The 20,821-nt window shown below is 36.7% G+C and overlaps 1 protein-coding gene across 7 annotated transcripts in view; it reads left to right on the forward strand.

Annotated features, from left to right (window-relative positions):
- LOC105477324 (solute carrier family 4 member 4) overlaps window positions 1-20,821 on the forward strand; it is a 504,202-nt gene that overhangs the window by 372,813 nt on the left and 110,568 nt on the right. For all 7 annotated transcript variants that reach the window (XM_011733788.3, XM_011733790.3, XM_011733791.3 and 4 more), the window contains 4 exons: window positions 2,439-2,526; window positions 5,153-5,307; window positions 6,335-6,448; window positions 8,635-8,809. In XM_011733788.3, the coding sequence (XP_011732090.1) occupies window positions 2,439-2,526; window positions 5,153-5,307; window positions 6,335-6,448; window positions 8,635-8,809 (532 nt within the window). The remainder of the gene's footprint in view (window positions 1-2,438; window positions 2,527-5,152; window positions 5,308-6,334; window positions 6,449-8,634; window positions 8,810-20,821) is intronic.

Raw genomic sequence — 20,821 nt, forward strand, 5'->3', positions numbered from 1 at the left:
ATTTTGCAGAAAATGTCTGTCCTCCTCTCATAGGATGTAACTTGGAGGCTCCATTCATTACTCTGTCAGCTGTTGGAATACCCATTGCCTGCCAAAGTTTATGCTTGAGGACTATTAATAATGTTTTCTTACTAACTGGACAGTGTTTTGGCTTTGTTGTTATATAGTCAACCTGATAATTAACTCATGTGTCAGTTGATAAATACATTTCCATAATGTGTATTTGTAAGCTATAATCATGATGGAGGCGCTAGGGAGAGGTAGGAAGAGATACAGAGCATTTGGAAAAGTTTTGGATATTATGCATTACTGAAAAGTTAGTATTTAGATATTTGAAGATAATAATAAATGGAAGTAGAAGAAATCCATTATTTAAAAATGTACTAAGGATCCAGGTGTTAGATATTTTCCCTTGTGGCACAGCATCTGCTCCCTTTCGCCTAAACCCACACCCTTATTGAATTGAAAGATGACCATTTGTAGACAGGCAAAATAAATTGAGAAATGTGACCAGTATTTGTGTTTCTGAATGTGATTAAAGCATTATTTTGCCTTAATCATTAAATATTTTTTGTGTTTGTTGCACTCAAATCATTGATCAGTCCCTTTAGAAAAATGCATTTCACAGTCCCAAAGAAGCACTTTATAATACTATACGTAGTGGCATATAATTAGGGGCCAGCTTCAAAGGAACAAAAGTTCAGTGTCAATTGAACTTCAGTGTTAGAAGAGCTGAAATTCAATTCAAATAATGACTTCCTTCATATTTGAACAGACTTTGGTGCTTGCTGATTGCTATCTACTATGGTAACACGTGAAATTGAGTGTACTACTTCACTTCAGAACTGGTTTCTAAGCAAATAAGTGCTAAGTGGTTTTATGGTTATTCTGGTATAAAACCTGAGTATTCAAACTTTCAGATCCTTTTCACATTCTTAATTTCTGGGATTTTAGAATCCCTTTTGGGTTGAATTTTATGATTAAAAAAAAAGTAATCATACATTCAAGGGCATTTTAGAACAGACCCAAACATTTCTTAAAGTATTTGCTGTCAGTCCTTTTTCATTTGAAGTGAGGTACATAAATAAGTAAGTTAAAAATAAAATTCTGCTAAGCAAAATGACAAGCCGTTTCTGGTACCGTAAAAATCTTACCTAAGATTTCTTGTCCCTGGCTAAGCATCGAGAAGTTCTTTCCCCAGAGTGACCTGTGGAAGTCATTTTTGGACTTCTGTTAAATCACAACCTTGGTATATCAGTTGGGTGGGTAGTATTAGACAGAAATATGTGGTGAAAAGAACAGGAGGTAAGAATGCCGATATATCTGCTCTTTGTCATTTACTAGGCACAGATCTTGAGCTCTTCCATTAACCTCCATCAGCCTCACTTTCCTCACCATTAAATGGGAATAGGATACCTTCTTTATTGCAGAGGGTCATATGGAAATGTAAATAAAGTGATGAATGTGAAGTGCTTTGGAGGCCTTACAAGCTGGGCAGGCATATGATGTTATCATTTTTATTGTCCTCATTATCTCCCTGTTAGCTGATACATGATCAATATCAAGGTGGGATTTATCCAGTGCCACCTTTTGTATATTTTTTGTAAATTTTTTCTTACCCATTTACTTATCAGATTCCCTCAACCCCAGTGCTGACATGCCACAAAGGCAAAGGCCCTGTGTGATCAGTGAGGGATTTTTTTCCAACATGATTAGAAGTGAACCGAAGTGGGGTTAAATTTGTTATTGCATGTCTCAGGACCTGTTTGCTATGGAGCAATGTTTTGTGCATTATGAAGAAAAAAAATTGGTAAATGACAAGAGGACACCCACAAAAGAGTTTTGACTGTCTGTGAATGATGCTTTATTTTGAATTTCTCTCATATTTCTCTTTCCTTACTTTGGCTGTCAGCATGTGGCTTACTTGTAGAGGACTTGGTTTTTGCTGATTCCCAGTCACTTCTGAGTAGAAATATTTCTTAAAAGTGTGGAGACGATCATCTGTCACTGCCCATATTGGGTAAGGAAAAGTCAGAGAAATGTGAAGATGCACTAAGTCTTTCTAGTTATTGTGCTTAATGGGTTTGTTCCAAAGATTCCGAAAATCAGTAGAAATGGAGAGAGAAAAAAAGTTTAAAATAGAAAGATTGAATGACTCATATTAAGTGCTTGAAGTGCACCTTCCCTGCTCAGTGAAGAAGCTTCTCAGGTTTCTATGCTAAATTCTCATTTGCTTCCAAATAAACTGAACAATGAACTGTGTTTTGCAATAGTGCAAAAGAGTATATTCTGTATTACCAATAATATGTTACCTTTGTTGTAAAGGTGAATTCTAGACCTAACCTTGTAATGAACTAAGTTAAACATTTCTGAGTTTTATGTATGTTGAGGTTGATGAAATGTGTGTTATAGCCTTTGCTTCTTTCCTTTTCCATTAGGTTCTTGTTCATTCTCTTAGGTCCTAAGGGGAAAGCCAAGTCCTACCATGAGATTGGCAGAGCCATTGCCACCCTGATGTCTGATGAGGTAGGAAATCAGGAAGATGGAGTTCTGTGAATGTCCTACTTGTGTTGTTGTCATACTGTGAATTGGCAGTGATAATTTATTCAGTTAGAATTATGTGGTTACTACACTTCCTTATAACCTGAGGTACAGTCATTTGAGACAAGTGAGCTGAATCCTATATGGTTTCAAGGCATGCCTTTTGGTTTTCTATGGGATTCTAAACTCTGTTGGAATAAAACATATTTGTATTTCTTTTGCCAAATATTTTCATTTATTAAAACTGATATATGTTAAATATTCTTTAAAAAGTTCACAGTCAGCTGGGCACGGTGGCTTACGCCTGTAATCCCAGCACTTTGGGAGGCTGAGGTGGGCGGATCACCTGAGGTCAGGAGTTTGAGACCAGCCTGGCCAACCTGGTGAAACCCCGTCTCTACTAAAAACACAAAAATTAGCCAGGCCTGGTGGTGTATGCCTGTAATGCCAGCTACCCAGAAGGCTGAGTCAAGAGAATCGCTAGAACCTGGGATGCAGAGGTTGCAGTGAGCTGAGATCGCGCCACTGCACTCCAGCCTGGGCAACAAAGCGAGATTCCATCTCAAAAAGAAAGAAAAAAAAAAGTTCAAGGTCATTGTATTAATTTAAACTTTGTCTCTTGAAGTTTTAATACACTAATTCTGGGAATTCAAATGTCTATATACTATATTGTTTCAGACATGATGGGTTCTATAAAATAATGTCTAATAAAATGGATAATGCATTTTTTCTTAGGTGTCAGAAAGTACATGTTTTTATGGTTTTCTTATTTTGTGGGAAGGAATGATACACATCTAAAAATGCATTAGCAACCATTATGGCAGAGTATCTATACAGGTACTTTGGAATTATGACCCCATTTATTTTCATAACAGCCTGGATGTTGTTACTTGCATTTGAGATATGACAAAACTCTGAACTATTCCCATAGGAGGAGAAATACTGTTAGAATAGAGGATCATTCGTTTCTGCTCCTGGGTCTTTCTGGCTTACTATTCCCCCAAATGTGTTGCTTTTGCTTCATTGCTTGATTTGTCGGTTTTTCTATGTGTTAAGTAGAGAAAGGGGTACCTTAGTTATAGATGTTCCATGTGGTTATTACTCAGGTAGCTATTTTATTCTGGGACTGAGAGCTTTATGGCTATGCTGCTTTTTTCCCTCAAGGGAACATTTATTTTACTCATCTCAGTGGATTCATTTTATTTTTTGCATTTTTATAATTTAGCTCTGTTTTAAAAAATACTTTCTCCTTAGATGTATCAATTAAGAGTGAGATTAACAAGTGAGATTAATTAACAAGTGAGATTTAGAGTGGCTTAAACAATTTGGGATTTATTTGGAAGTTTGGAGGCAGGTAGTTGCTGGGGTTATTTTAACATAATGGCTTAATGATAAATCAAGAGCGAAGGCTCTTGCTAAATTTATGGTCTTAAAATAGCATGGTTTTTTTTTTTCCTGTCAGTATGGTAAAACGACATTGCCTACCATCAGCTCCAGTCATCTTATCTGTATTTATTCAAAGTAGGAAGAACGGTGTGGTAATGCTAGCTGTATCTCCCTTTTTAAACAGGTATTCTAGAGCTTTCCCAGACAACCTTTTTCTTATATCTTATTAGTTGAAATTGTTCATCTTTCATCTGCACAGTTGGCTAGGAAAGTGAATCTGTGACTTTCCAGTCTCTATCATGGGAAACAGCAAGAGAAAATAAGGTTGAGGATGGCTGTATCAGCCACAGATTATGTGCTGGCATTTTGTGTCACCCTCCCCTCAACCCCACAACCCCCAGACCATTAAATGTTACTTAATTGATAGCTTTTAAAAATTCTTTTCCTAGAGAAGTGGGACCATCTTCTCTTCTGAAGACTAAAGAATTTGACTTATGAAGTATGAAAGATTTAGGTTATGTGTAAAGAAATTTCAGTTCATCAGCTGTGTTAGAAACATGGAATGATTGACAGAAAGGATTGTGTACATTTTGGAACCTCTTTCTTTGGAGATCTGTATAAAAGATACGAAGCACTTGCTGCATTAGATGGGTTAGTTGTTGCCTTGCTAAAAGATAGACAGATGATCGACTATTTAAGGCCCTTTGGTTAATGTGCTGCCAATATAGCCCAGATTTTTCTTTTTTAAATGTCTCACATTATGTGTTTGAGAACTCAGTGTTTGGGTCTTAACCCGATCTTAACACTCAGCTTGATCTTTTCCTTCTTGAGTTATCAGCAATTTTTATCCCAGTAGTTTTTATTTCAGGGAGTGACTCTTCAGTGTATTTCTCCAAGCCATTTTAATCCGGCTTCCATAGCAACTGTATCAGTAGTGGTACATACCAGTGGGAGCTGAAAGGCAATGTTGTTCTGTGTTATTGGTAGGAAAAAAAAAAACACATAAAAACATAGCTGTTTCTTCAGGCCTCTGCCTCTATTCTTTGAAATCATAGTCTGAATGCCTATGTTTTGGGTGACAGGCTGAATAATAGGGACTCTCAGAGAGTGGCTGGATTAATATTAATGGCACAGTTGTTACGGGCTGCCTTCTTCAGGCTGGACATGGTGTGAAGCATGTACAGCGTTCTCTTTTTGGATGAACACATCTTTTATTATTCTTTAGGTGTTCCATGACATTGCTTATAAAGCAAAAGACAGGCACGACCTGATTGCTGGTATTGATGAGTTCCTAGATGAAGTCATTGTCCTTCCACCTGGGGAATGGGATCCAGCAATTAGGATAGAGCCTCCTAAGAGTCTTCCATCCTCTGACAAAAGGTAAATTATAGGCAGTTGATAATTTTCAGTTGCTGGGATGACCCTGAGAAGGAGGTTGTATTTAAAAAAAAAAAAAAAGTGAAGTCAACCTATTGTTCTAATATTTTCAGGTTCCTGTTTAACTGGATGTATTTTCTCAGATAGATCACTTGTGTGCCTTGGTTTCACATTTCCTTGACACTGTAAAATAAATGTTATGTGGTATGATGTTCTTCAGTTATTATATATTGGAGATCTCAGATTACTACATGGGAATGTATCACAGACATTCTTAGGGGATGTTTTGGGGACCCCCTGTATTTCTGGAAACACAAATTTACTGAAGATGAGTCCTTGTAGATGTACACGGTTAAGAAATTGGGTAAAATAGTTGAAGAGAAACAATTTTCTAGAAATCTATTTTTTCCCAGTTGAAACAGTTTCCCTCTTTTAAGATACACAGTTCATGGCCGGGCACGGTGGCTCACACCTATAATCCCAGCACTTTGGGAGGCCAAGGCGAGCGGATCACGAGGTCAGGAGATTGAGACCATCTGGGCTAACACGGTGAAACCCCGTCTCTACTGAAAATACAAAAAATTAGCCGGGCGAGGTGGCGGGCGCCTTAGTCCCAACTACTCGGGAGGCTGAGGCAGGAGAATGGCATGAACCCGGGAGGCGGAGGTTGCAGTGAGCCGAGATCTTGCCACTGCAGTCTGGCCTGGGCGACAAAGCAAAACTCCATCTCAAAAAAAAAATATATATATATATATATACACACACACACACACACATATACACACACACACACACACACACACACACACACACACACACACAGTTCATTCAACTTTCCTATTCATCCAGTCATTTGTATTGGTTCTAAATGTAACACTTAAAGAATCGTCTGTCAGATAGCAGAAAGAAATAACAATCTTTCACCTTAAGGGTTTTCACTCCATCTCTCCATTAGCCAGAGCATGATACAGCTAAGAAACAAATGAATAAAATAAACTAATATACTCTTGGGCTCTGTTGTCTTGCTTAGAAAGAATATGTACTCAGGTGGAGAGAATGTTCAGATGAATGGGGATACACCCCATGATGGAGGACACGGAGGAGGAGGACATGGGGATTGTGAAGAACTGCAGCGAACTGGACGGTAACTGACAGTTTCCTTTGCCATTCATGATGAGGTTCTCCTTAAACGTAAATTTCCCTTCATCTTTCTATCAGCATATTATTCACTAGTTTGTTCATTTGTTCAGTCAACAAATATTTGCGGTATACCTATTTGTCACGGGCCCTGGGAATATAGCAGTGAATTAAATGATACTGTATTCCCATAAGGATCTTGTATTGTAGTGAGAAGACATAAACAATAAGTGAATAAGTAACTGTGGTGATGGTTTTATGAGGAAAATTAAGGCAGAAGTAGGGACTTTGAGGATGGGAGTATTGTATTCCAATTTTAGATAAGAGTGGTCAGAGAAGGCCTTACAGAGAATGGCAACGTTTGAAGAAAGTGCTACAGGAGGTGGGAGACAGACCATGTGGGTGTGGTGGGTGTGTGGGATGGGCTGCAATAGAGTGTCTGGTGTGTGGTAGGGCTGGCACCAAAGCCAGAGAAACTAGGGGAGAATGACTGAGGGCATGTTAGGGTCAGAGAGCTGGCAGAGGACTGACAGATGTACCAGCCTTAACCTCTTGGCTTTCATAATTCCATTTCTCACCTGTATGTGCATTTAAAAGTGAGTAACATGATACAGGAATGAGTTCTCACTGTTCTGCCTCCTTAGCCTGCAGTTGGAAATTCAGGTTTCCTAAATTGCTTCAGCTAATTTCTTTCCATGATAACTCTTCCTTCCCTCCCATTAGATTCTTCCTTTTATTGGGTGTTAAGTAAGATTTTAAGTGGGATACTTATTTTATGAAGATATGACTTTTTAAAAACACTGGAGGGTTTTTGAAAATGAAGAGGTATGTCATTATAATGTGCAATTGAATCTGAATGAAATGAAGTTATTTCATTCTCCTGATGACCCACTTGGATTTCTCTCCCAAATTAACAGGACATTATTCCCCTCTCCTTTATTCTCAAAGGATAGAGAACATAAAATCTTCTCTCCTCTCCTCCCCTAACCTTTCTTTGAATAGTTTTCTGAAAATTATTTCCATTAGGAATAGCCTTTCCTTTTTCTACAGATAGGAGTTTTGGGATTTAATTTTTAATTTAATCAGAATATATTTCATTCTTTTATATTTCACCTTTGCTAAACTGAGTGTCTGTAGTATGCCTGGTACCATGCACAGCCCTGTGAATACTAAGAAAACTGAAGCAGGGCACTGAGTGCGGCTAAGGTCCAGTGGGTACGCAGACAGATAGATGGACAATCCTAATAAAGTGCGATAGCCAAGAGTGGAAATACGAACTATAAGTGCAAGGTCAAGGCTTCAGAGAGCTGTTGAGCTTTGGAATAGGGCATTCTAGGCAGAAACCCTGGGGAAGACTGAGGTTTGAGGTTTGGTTGGGAGGGTGAGTAGACTGATGTGCAAGTCACTCAACTGACCTGCTGACACATGTCATGTGGCTCAGCTGCATTTCCTCCCATCACACACCTGCATGGCTTCCTCCCTTAGTTCCTTCAAGTCCTTACCCTAAAGTCACCTTCTTGGAGACCTTTTCTGGTCACTTTGTCTAAAATTTCAACCACCTTTTCTCCAGTACTACATAATGCTCTTCCCCATTTAATTTTTCTCTTGATTTTTATCACTATGTGTTGCATTTATTCATTTATTGTCTGCCTCCTTTTGGTCCCCAGAGTAAACTCCATGAAAGCAGAGTCTTTTTGACACATGTTGTTCACTGTTATGTCCTCAGCACTTAGAAGAGTGCCAGAGTGTGGGCATATTTCAAGTGCTTAACGGCATTTATTGAGGATGAAAGAATGGATGAATAAATGAGTGAGTGAATGAATGAATGAATGAGAGTGGAAAGGGTACTATGGCAAGATGATGAAGGGCCTTTATATGATCTGCTCACATATTTGGATGTTTTTCTCTAGGCAATGAAAAATGTTAATGTATTTACACAGTTCACTCTTTTCTAAAGACCAACTGGCTGGTCTTCAGGAAATGTGACACCTAACTTGGTGACCCAAAAAGAAAGAGATAGAAGAAAATTTATTCCTTTATAGTTTTCTGGTTTCATCATAAGTGGTTAAGTAGTATCTTGTCACTGATTCAAGCATTTTAAATATGTTATGTTTGATTTAATGAGTTACTTCTTGATTAATTTGATGGTAATTTACTTTACATTTAGTGGATGTTTGCATTCTCTCTGCCCAGGTTCTGTGGTGGACTAATTAAAGACATAAAGAGGAAAGCGCCATTTTTTGCCAGTGATTTTTATGATGCTTTAAATATTCAAGCTCTTTCGGCAATTCTCTTCATTTATCTGGCAACTGTAACTAATGCTATCACTTTTGGAGGACTGCTTGGGGATGCCACTGACAACATGCAGGTGGGTATGGTTTTGAGGAGGACACAAATAGTACAGCCCAGATTGCCTTCCTCACCCCTACAGCTCCGTTAGAAGCAGATGGCCTTTCAGTTACTCAGCGTGATTTTCTTTCTTTTGCTGGATGCTGCATTTTACTTTGCTTCTGGCCTGCTGCTGTATTTCCAGCATTTTAGTAATTATAAAAATAGCTCGATGAAATCTGGCTTGAGTCACAAGTGGGGAAAGGAAGGGAAGGAAATGAGGATATACAATTCTATTTGGGCAAAAGCATATCAGCTGCTTTAATTTTGTACAGTGCACAAGGTTTAGATCTTCTACTACTTTGACTATGTGAAACATATTCTGTTAAACTTGATGATTACACTTTCTTCGGGAATGTATGATTAGCTTAATTTTACACATGAGCAAATAGCATGGAACCATTGAGTGATTTGCTCAAAGTTGGGTTTGCATGTTTACCAGTAAAATTTGGTTTTAATGAATACAAGCTAACAGTTACATCTCCTGTAGGTGGACCTGATTCTCGTTACGTTGTAACAACTCTGGCTTGACTTATTTTCTATGATTAATTGTAACCACAATTAGTTGGTTACTTCGCAGATAGCATTACCTTTCCTTTGCAACAATAATAGCTAAAGTTTTGGTGACAGAAAAGATGTTTTTGGTTCCCTCCACCAACCAGAAAAATTTGTCCAAAATTACTTTTAGTTGATCCAATCATTTGAAAAAAGGTAGTGTGCTAAGTGATGAATACAAAGTAGTGAATGAAGTTATATTCCTATGAAAAGGACCAGATTGAAGCCCTTTTCATACTTTTTCTTTCACTTTACTGTATAGTATTGTATAATATATGTGGTATTCTAAGTGATGCCAGCCAGCTTATTTTTTAAAAAATGCAGCTGATTCCATAGGATTGCCTTTTTTCTACTTTGGCTTTCTTTCCTGGGCACATGCATATTTTAGATCTTTGTCTAAATACAAAAATACTATGGAGATTATAACATCTGTGTTGACCTAAGTAAAAAGGGAGAAATTATACAATTGTATTTTAGTTTGTCAAGTGCAGTTTTATCTTTTAGTTCTTATCCAGCACTTCGCAGCATGTTACCCCAAAACTTAGAGGCTTGAAACAACCATTTGATGACTCTCTTTCATGGTTTGGATGGTGAGTTGGCTCAGCTGAGTAGTTCTCTCTTTGGTCCCTCATCCACTTGCAGTCAGATGGCAGCAGAGGTTGAGGTCATGCAGCAGCTTCTTTACTCATGTGTTGGTGCCTAAGCTAGGATGTCCAGAATATTTGGGGTCTGGATACTCTCCTCACGACTTCTTCACATAGCTAACTTGGACTTTCTCACAGTGAGGAGACTGTGATGACTTCTGAGAGTTCATGCTCCATCAGAAAGAAGCAGTTGCCACTCAGCTTTGCTTTTTCCCATGTGAATGTGTACCCAGTATTGCTTCATTCTCTGATCTTCAAAGAGAGGCTGAAAATTCTAATTCTTAGTGAAACCAGCAATTTTTAAATATTGGCAACTGATTAACATTTTAGAAAATAACATCGTGCTGGTCAAAGAATACATATCTCTGTGTTACCAGTGAGAGATCTGCAGCATGGGTTATAAGAACCAACTCTAATGGGACATAGAGATGAAATACACAGAGCGTGTTTGTCTCCTTTCCTCTCATTTGTAAGACAAAAATGAATACATTAAATTGTAGGAGTGATGTCAGTAATAGAATTTTTATAAAAGTTGGTCTATATCCAAGTTGCACAGCTATTCTTCATCTAAATGACAGCATAAGGATAACTAAAACAGATCGTTCAAGAAAAAAAAATGGAGAAGATGGCACTGGGGGAACACCCTATGGCCAGCTTGAAGAAGTTAATACAGGCAACCACATGTTAAGAAAATAGAAGAAAGCTGTGATTTTGAGAGGGTGGTAAGAACAAAACTGTCTTCCGTCTGTCAGTCTGTCAGAATGTATAGAGACTTTCTTGTGTTGTGCAGATAATTTTTAAACATTTTTTGGTGGACATCCTCATTGAGATGGGGACATTGCAATATTGCCTATGTGTATTAGTTTATTGACTTTTTTGAATTGAATTGTAATTCTTTGCAACCTCATAAGACTTGGCTTTATAATGTTGCATCTAACTGTAGAGAAGAAATCTGTTCAGATCTGTTTTGATCCCTCCTAGATGGATGAACTTCCATATAAGTAAGTTTTGGGAAAGTAGAGGACTCTATTATGTAACATACATAGTTAATTGGTATTTTTCTCCTCTGTGATGTATGACCTGGGAAAGGCCTTGCTGGTGGAATTAGCTATTTTCTGTGTTCTAAAGATTTCAGGAGAAACGTAAATACTTTCAGTGCTTCAGGATGTTAAGTAGTCCACTAAAATAACCGTTTGCTGGATGTGACTCCTAGGAGTTGACTTTCAAATGTATGGGGAAATTTTCCAGATGTAATTTGATTATTTTATTAATAAATTTTGTAACATCCATTGATAATTTCACTGAAACTGTGGGTGGATTGTTTGAAAATACTGAAGAACATATTTTTCACTCTCTTCTGAAGCTTTTTTCCTTTAAGAAACATATTGGTAATGTCTTTCTCCTAGACTACAATTTGATACATCTAGAAGTCACAGTAAGTGGCAAAAACACTGAAAAAGAGGGATAGAAAATTAATGACTATTAATATAAATTTGTTGAACTGAAACTTAACAAATATTAATAATTTTATCTATTTTAAGGACTAGGGAGTAAGGTGATTTCATATGTGGAAGGTAATCTCTTGATTGAAAGGGTGTGTACTTTACCACACAAAATTTTTGATTTTCTGGCAGGAGAAGTCTTCTTGACCTGGGACCAGGATAAGAAAATATTTTATGGATTTGGTGCTAAGGCCTAGGTCATTTTACAAGTCTATGGCAGAAGTTGATTCATTCATTGCAAATATTTATGGAGTGTCTACTATGTGTTTGACACTGTTTTAAGTGCTGGAGATAAAGATAGATGAGCAAAATAGACAGGAATTCCAATTTTGAATCCCAGTTATAGTGTAGGGTGTTGATGAAAACAGTCTTTTACAGTTACACCCAAGAGATACCAGTAGTGGGGTGTAGTGGGCTTATTTAGGGGATGAAGTCCTCTGACTTCACTTGCTTTTCTAAACAGTAGACCAAGACTAAGCAGAAAAGCATTGGCAGAGCCTGAAATAGTCTGCAGTTATGTCACATGCCTTCATAAATGTGGCAGTGGGTTATTCTCAAAAGCACAGGCAGCTCAAATGAGTCAAATGAGAACAGTGTCCTTGCTTTTAAAGGCAGACAGCTCAGAGATGGTTCACATAGGGCCTTTATTGTCAGGCTACAAATAGACATGGGTGCTGGGTAGAAACGTGTTGTGAAAACACAGATGAGTCACTGCATGGCTGTTGTCTAAGCAAACTCTTCTGCCAACTTCTGTTCAGAAGGTCTTGCCTGCTTGAAGCATTTATCTTAGAGCATATATATATGCATATATAATTAGAAGCAGATTATTTTGGGAGCTATGTAGATTATTTCCCATGAAATTATGTTCAAAATAGAAGAGTTGAGGCTACAGTGACTCTAAGTACAATCATACAATTATAATGCTGACATAGATGATTGCATGAATTCACTAGTTTGGCGTACACATTTTGCCCGTTATGCTGCTCTGAGAGAACTCTGGGACTTACAGAATGGGTGTTCACAAATTTCTTGTTAAATGTCAGCAGTAAACTTTAGCTGGGGCTTCTTTGAATAACTGAACCACTCAGCCAAGAGTTGGTCTTACATTCATCTCAGATGCAACCCTGACTTGTGACTGTTTCCCTTTTTTATAGTTCAGCAATGGAGGACTCGAACATAAGCTTTCTGAAGTCCGAGAATTGTGCAACACTCTTATTTTCCTTTTCTTATAGTAAGTCCCACAGTAATGCTCTGGTGTCCTTGCCATATTGTCAGGTAAACAAAGACTTTTCAGCCTTACCATCCTAAAAAACATGTCCCCTTCACAACTAAACTCTCTGTAACCATGTGTGCCAACTCACTGCATTGTTGCAGTCATTCCTCGCTATCAGCAGAGGATTGGTTCCAGGACCCCCTTTCTTCCCATGGATACCAAAATTCATCGATGTGCAAATCTCTTTTACAAAATGGGGTACTATTTGTGTAGTACCTTTGCACATCCATATACTTTATCTCTAGGTTACTTATAATGCCTAATACAATGCAAATACTATGAAATATGTTATACTATATTTTAAATTTTGTATTAGCATTTATTGTTATATTGTTATGTTTTATTTTTAGTTTTTCCTGACTATTTTTGATCTGGAGTTGGTTGAATCCACTGATGCGGAACCCATTCATATGGATGGGCCAATTCATTTATACTCTTGGTTGCCAAATGAGTATACTGCTCAATTCATTTAGCTACTTCTAATTACATTGTTAAATGTCAGTGTATAAATATATTTCAGTAGAATGTATTACTACCATTGGTTTTTCATTCAAAGTACTGTCTGAATGGAACCTTAATGCAAATTAAATCAACAAATATTTATGGATTACTTAGTCTATGGGCAAGATACTTATGTAAGGAATAATTTTTGATACCTTGTGACAAGTCTTACTTAAAAAATTGTTCCTTTTAGTGTTATGAAATACAGAAAGTCTTTTAATTTAAAACTACATCGTTGATTGTGAATGAATAAGCACAGTCTAGAGTGAAGACTGAGTGAAGAAAGTAATTTTAATTTTTTTCCAGGAGTAAATATAATCCTATTTTCACAAACCTTTTAGCAAAAGAATACAGTAAGATTTTTAGATTCTGTGAATTTTGTGATATTTATGGAGCTTAACAGAGCACATTTTAAGGGAACTTGTCTCATAATAAGGAACATTTATAGTTGGCATCTCCAAATTTGAGACTTTATTTTAACATAAAGCTGTGCTGAGAATATTTAATCAACCTGCTTAAGTTGGAACTATATCATTTCTTATTCACATGCGATGTTCCTTGATAAGATAGACGAATCTTTACAAAGCCTATTATGTGTAATTTATAACAGCAAGATTAAAGCAAATTGGTAATTGCTTTACTATATTGAGAATTGTACAAGAATTTCAATTTAGCTGAGTGTTGCCCTTTGGCACCAAAATGCATTTCCTCCTTGAAGTGAAAATATAAGGTGACGTTAGTCTACACTATCAACATATTCCAGTTTCAAAGTTAGGTAGAGATAATCTGTTGGAATGACACAATTTTGGTAGGTAAAAATAAATAGACCTATTTAGCAACAAAATAAGGATTCTGCATTACCTGGTTGCCTCTAAAATTTATTAGCTATTCCTTCTTTAAAGGAACTTCAAATAATGTGCTTTGCTTCATGGGCAAGTTGTAAATTAAATCCTGTTTGATTGAGGTTAAGTAATGTGTATTTGGTGGGTTTTTTATTTGAAAGACCTTTGCCACCCTATTTTCTTGGTGATCAGAAAATGATAGTGATTTAGGCAGGGATGTGGGGAGTCTCAACTGATGCTAAATTCTAATTCTTATTTTGTGTTTGGTTTGCAACTGTTTTGAGAATAAGATATAATTATATATTGTAGAAAATTCCAAAAATCCCCCCAAAATATGTAGAAGGTAATTTTGCCCTGAAACCCATCAACCAGAATTAATCATTATTAACATTGTTGTGAACATTTTCCCATACATCTTAAAATTCATGTGTATGCAGATAGATTGATATATAGGACTTTATATAAATAAATTAATCATTATTAACATTGTCATGAGCATTTTCCCATATATCTTAAAGTTCATGTGTATACAGATAGATTGATATATAGGATTTTATATAAATAAAATCCTATACATGCTGTTACATAATTTTAGTATTTCATGGATGTCTTTCCACTTCAGTATGAATATTTAACATCATTTTTAATGACTACATATATTTATACACATGATGCATGTGCTATAATTTACTATAACAGAGCCCCTCTTAGTGGACTTTTAGTTTTTCCTGTTTTTTTATAAACAAAAAAAATGTAGGTGATTAACTACATGTTTATTATTGAGATTACCTTCCTAGGGCAAATTTCTAGCAGAATGATTGCAGGATATGCTCATTTTATTTTTTGATATTTGTTTCAAATACACTACAGGAGGCTATACCAGTTCGTACGTCTACCAATAACAGACAAAGATGTCCACTTTCTTATACCCTTGTGAAAACAGAATTTTGTCCCATATTTTCATTTTTGTCATTCTGCGGGTTGAAAAATAATGGTTCATTTTTATTTAATTCTAATTTCTTTGATTACTTAGTGAGGGTGAATCTCCTTTCGCATTTTTATTGATTGTCTATACTCTTTATACTTGTATCATTGGTATATTTTCCTTTTGGGGCATTTAGGGTTTTTTTCATTGCCTTATGAGAACTCTTTGTATAATAAGGATATTTTCTCTTTGCTTGTGAGAAATATTACAAACTGTATTTTTCTTAGAGCTGCCATGTCTTTTAACCTTATTTATGATTTCTTTTCCTGTATAGATCTTAATTTTTATGTAGCTAAAATTGTCAGTTTTTTAATAGTTTCTTCTTTTCATCATATATTTAGAAAGGCTTTCCCTACCCCAAGATTAAAGAAATATTTACCCACATATTTTAGTTCTTTTCTGTTTTCATTGAAATTTTTTATCCATCTGGAATTGGTTTTTGTGTAAGGTTACACGGGCCTAATGTTTCCGATGATCTAGATACATATTCACAGCTCTTCAAACAAACAAAAAATATTAGAAAGCCCTCCATGTCTTGCTCATCCAGTCTATTAGACTTGGAACTGTTGGTAAGATTTTTGGCTTGTACTTTTCTTCAAGCAGGGAGATAATTCGTCTTTCAAGTCTTGCCTTTTCATCATTTCCTGCTGGCACTGTAAACAGAAATCCTGCTTATGACGACAAAGTAGTTTAGGCAGAGTGGATGGCAATAAGGATTTGGCAGCTGTGATCTGTCAGGACAGAAATCACTGATTTATTGGCTGTAGCTACACAGGGGAAATAAAAAATGAGGGTTGTATATTCAGTCTCCTTCCCTAGTGTAGATGAATGGTCTGTGTGACCAATCGTTACTGCTATTCTGAAGGAGAAGGGGAGGTACATCTCACATTTGGGGCACATGGGAATCCCTTGGGGAACTTAAAAAAATACCAAATCCCTAGGCATTATCTTCATTGGTTCTGATTTAATTGTTTAGGGTGGAAATAAAGAATCAGTATTTTTTGTATTAAAAAAATCTTCTGAGATGACTCCCATGTGACCCAAATTTGCTTTAGATACTTGAATCATTTCTCCACTTATTTTTGATCATGTGGTTTGGCTTATGCTGGTGACCTGACATCAAAACTCAGATAGGTAATTCCTCTCTGACTACTTATTTCCAGTGACATTGGGCTACCTCATAATTCTTGACTAAACTTTAGCTTCAAAGGCTTATCTAGAAAAATTTAATTTTCTAATTTATTTTTCAGTATGCTGCAGAGTTCCTTATGAATACCACCACAAGGACTGGCATTTCTTTTCACTGTTATAAACAAAAAATTTCTAAAGCCTGAAACACGACAGTAATGTTGGTAAAAGCTTTATCATTTGATGCCACCTTTATTTTCCATACTTTAGTGGGTGGAAAATTGTCAAAAAAAAGAGAAAATTTTTTGTTTTCCTAGGCTGTTCTGCCACTTTTCTCCTCAGCCTTTTTTCCCCTTCTGTTTTTGTCACTCAGCCTCCCTAAACAGGGTTATAATTATTAATCAAAATAATAAAGTCCTTAATAAAAAGGACATAAAACAACAAAAGTCACTTTTTAGTGTTATATGAAGAAACCAAATTGCAATAAAGTCAAAGTTGACAGCATAGATTTTTAATATTTAATGTTTTATCATCTTGAATGTGCTTGCTTTGCATTAGCCATGACAGGTAATGGTGGCCTTGGCAGCCCTTGTCCCAAGTTGCTCAAAGACATAAAATGCTGGTATTACAAATCGTGGTTGGCTTTTAATTTTTTTTAGAATCTTGCTCCTATGGTCTAATTTCTTTTAGTAAAAAATATGTTTTACTATTCTGGGACTTGTCCTAATTTCTTGACTTTTAAAAAACACAGGCCATCCTTGGTTTAATTTTGTACCCTAATGCAAGCTGAAAAATATTCACAAATGTTTTTGGATATCGATTTTGACTTCACTGCTGTCAAGTAAAACAAGCTATTTTGTTTATTATCATTGACTTGCGTGTGATGCAAAGGAATGTAAAATGGCTCTCAATGGCCATAGTGTTGCCACTTAAGATTTCTGTTGATTTAAAATTTGCTCTGGGAAATACTGTAGACCTAAAGAGGCTTTTTTTTTACCTGTTTCTTCTGAAGACTAATTTTATCTTTTCATATCATTTCTTTTTATCTGCTTCGTCTCTTAAAGGAAAAAGAAATAATAGAGAGAGGCTGAAAAGAAGGTGATGAAAAGCAGCCAAGGAAAAGAAATCAACATTAGATTGTATCTCTGCTTTATACGAGGCTCTGTTCTTAGCTCTTTACATATTATTCTTTCATTTTATCCAAATAATTATCCTGTGAAGTAGCTATTGATTTTACAGAAGAGAAGTAGGATTTAGAAAGGTTACCCAGTTGGTCACTGGTAGAACTGAGATTTAAATTCAGATGTCCCTGACTCCACGACAGGCTCTTTGTGCTGAGCCACCTGGAAGAGACCTTACAGACTATCCAGTCCAACCTCCTCATTTTTTTTTTTTTTTTTTGAGACTGTCACCCAGTCTGGAGTGGAGTAGCGTGATCTCAGCTCACTGCAACCTCTGCCTCCTGGGTTCAAGGAATTCTCCTGCCTCAGCCTCCTGAGTAGCTGGGACTACAGGCGTGCACCACCATGCCCGGCTAATTTTTGTGTTTTTAGTAGAAGCACAGTTTCTCCATGTTGGCCAGGCTGGTCTCGAACTCCTGACCTCAGGTAGATTGATCTGTCCACCTCAGCCTCCCGGAGTGCTGGGATTACAGGTGTGAGCCACCACGCCCGGCCGTCATCTAATATTTAAATACGTACAGTACACATATTGTTGCCATGTATCATTTTATCAGTCAGAGACTATGCTAAGCACCTTACATACATTATCTATCTAATGTGCATACTAACCCCAGGAAGCATAGGTAAGTTAAATAACTTGCTTAAAGTCATTGGTCTAGGAAATAATATGGTATAGATGTCAATCTGGGATTGTCTGACTCCAGAGTCCAGTGCTCTACCCTAGTATCTCAATTTTTCCTCTCCATAAAAATACTGAAATTGATTGAGGTGAAGTCACATTTCTAAGACCATCAGCTCTCTTTGGCAGAACGGAGCCTCGACTCCAGATTTCTGACTGCCAGTTGTTTGCTCTTTCTACTCTTCTACAGTGGTGTCACATGATCAGAAGTGGAATAGAATGAAAGCCCAACCAAAATGGACTGGAGCACTTTGTGGCATCCTGTGGCTGCACACCTCAGAGTTCAACTGTCCGCAGCCTCATAAATTGCTAGGAAATTTGTTCCTCTGAGAAATCAGGTGTAGAAATGCCTTTATGAGTTATGGCTTTTAAAAATACACATATCCACACATGGTTTTCCTTTTTGTATCAGCGAACACTGAATATAATAAATCAGCAAAGAGATTTCTGATAGTTCACCTTATAAATTGCTTTAAACTTTAGTTACAGTTAAACTAGAGTTATTCATTGATATTATTTTTTAAATTTCTGTATTGTGAAGAGGAAAATGTCAAATAGTTCTTTTCTCAGAAATACTGGAAACATCTCTAAATTTAAGCAAGTTTCCAGTGCAGTGTGTATAATCAATCACCTGTCTCTGTTTCAAGATTGTCAGCCACAGAATGGAAACTGTAGTACTTACCAAAGGATCAAGTACTGAAATAAAAATAATCTGCCTTTAACAGTTGTATGGTTTCCATAAATTAAAGTGGTTTTCTGGAAGAAATTGGTTGTTATCTTTACTGAATGAGCAGCAACGCCTGTTGACCTTTGATAGGTGGAACCTGGAGTATGATTTGGGCCTTGCTTCTTGGTTCCTTTAGCATTTGCTGAGTGCCTACAGACCACATGTAGAGATGGTGGATAGCATGATGAGAGAAAGAGAAACATGGATGATGTCAGAAGACCCTGTTCTTACCCTCCCCAAGATTAGTAGCTGTGTCAAATCAAGTAGAGAATGCAAAAATCTCTCCTTTTGAATTGGTCCTTTCCCCTTTATATTCTCCCTTACATTCAGTCAGTGCTGTCTTGATCCCATAGCAGTGATAAGAAATATCACTCCTTGCTTGATAAAGAATGTTGTAGTGTATCTGCCTGTCACATGCACCCAGAGCATAGCTTGTCCTGCCACAGGAAGCATTCAAGTTTCTACCTTTCATCTTACGCACACACTGGTGTAAGTTGTAAAAAAAGAAAGATAAATTATAAAGACATAGAAAGCCCACCGTCTATGCACAAGGGTTGAAACCCCAGCCTATGGTACACCTTTTATCCTTATGAGGGGTGAAGTCTGGTTGGGCAAGTACATACACTGAAGACCCAAAGACTTATGTCACATTGAATGTGAATTTGTTCATATCACTTAACTCCCCTGAATCTCAATGTCTGAATGTTTAAGAAATCAAGGTAAATGCTATTTGTTGGTCTAGGAGAAACTTTTCTGTCTTCTCTGCATAAATACATCTTGGTTCTGCTGCCCTTTCTTGTTATTCTGGTTTCTGTCCCTATGAGGAAGAACGAGCAAGATAGTCTCTCTGCGGAATGGCTATAAATAATGAGATGGCACCCTTCAGCCATGTGCTAGACCTACATCCATGTAAATGGAAGTCCTTATGAGACCTTCCTGCCAGGCTTCAAACCTAGACTTCTGCATGAACTGGACTTGTTCTGGAATTTTTCAGAGTGTGTGTATTTGCCATGAGAGAAACCAGTCTTACTACTTAATTGTCACCTCTTGTTTTTTATCCACCGTCATCCCAACTCTATTATTGTCTAGTGCTGCTCTAAAGGACTTTCATTTGTTTTCTGAATTGAATTCTACCCTTAAAAGAGGAGCATGTGGTACTGCTAGTGTCAGTCTGTGGAGAATATTGCTGTCTCTGAAGTAGCATAAGAAATATTTTGAGTAATTATTGTAACAATGGTCTCCTAAGCTTTTGAGTGGAACTTACTGTGTTTAAGTTTTGTAAGTTGATTTGAAAAACAGTTTCTTCATAATCATTTTACGTATATTGTATTTTCTTTAAAAATGATAAGTGAATGAGAAGTTGCTGGAGAACTTTTGGGACAGTGGTAAGAGGTGGCCTAGTGAGGTTGACAGATGGATAGGTTAACTCAGGGGTTGAGGGTCACTGGAAGTGACTGAGGGGCGCTGCAGATTCCCCAGAAATCCACTCTGCTCCAGTCAGGGGGTGGTTTCAATTAAAAGGCTTATTTTTTGTGACATAAATCATACTTCTAAGAACAGGTAATTTATTGTTTAATTGAAGAGAGAACTCTTCCTATACCAAGAGATCACATGATTTTGCTCCACTGTTTTGTCTACCACTGAATATATTATTGTGTCCTTTAAAGCTATAGAATTTCTTTAGTCATTTGAAAATGTTTTATTTTGCAAATTTTAGTGTTCAGATTTATAGCTTCATGTATTGAATAAAGGGTTTCTGTCATCTTTTTATGTTTAAAAATCATGTCTTCGTAAAATATTATTTTATGTCTACAAAAGAACCTTCCTACAAATACACATATGCTTGTCTATAGGTTGGTACAAAAGTAATCGTGTAGTTTTTGCCATTACTTTAATTACTTTAATGGCAAAAACCACGATTACTTTTGCACCAACCTAACTACTGACTAAACTGATAACTAAAGTTTGAAATAAT

The sequence above is a fragment of the Macaca nemestrina genome, chromosome 3 (genome assembly GCF_043159975.1).
Source record: "Macaca nemestrina isolate mMacNem1 chromosome 3, mMacNem.hap1, whole genome shotgun sequence".
Classification (NCBI taxonomy): Eukaryota; Metazoa; Chordata; class Mammalia; order Primates; family Cercopithecidae; genus Macaca; species Macaca nemestrina.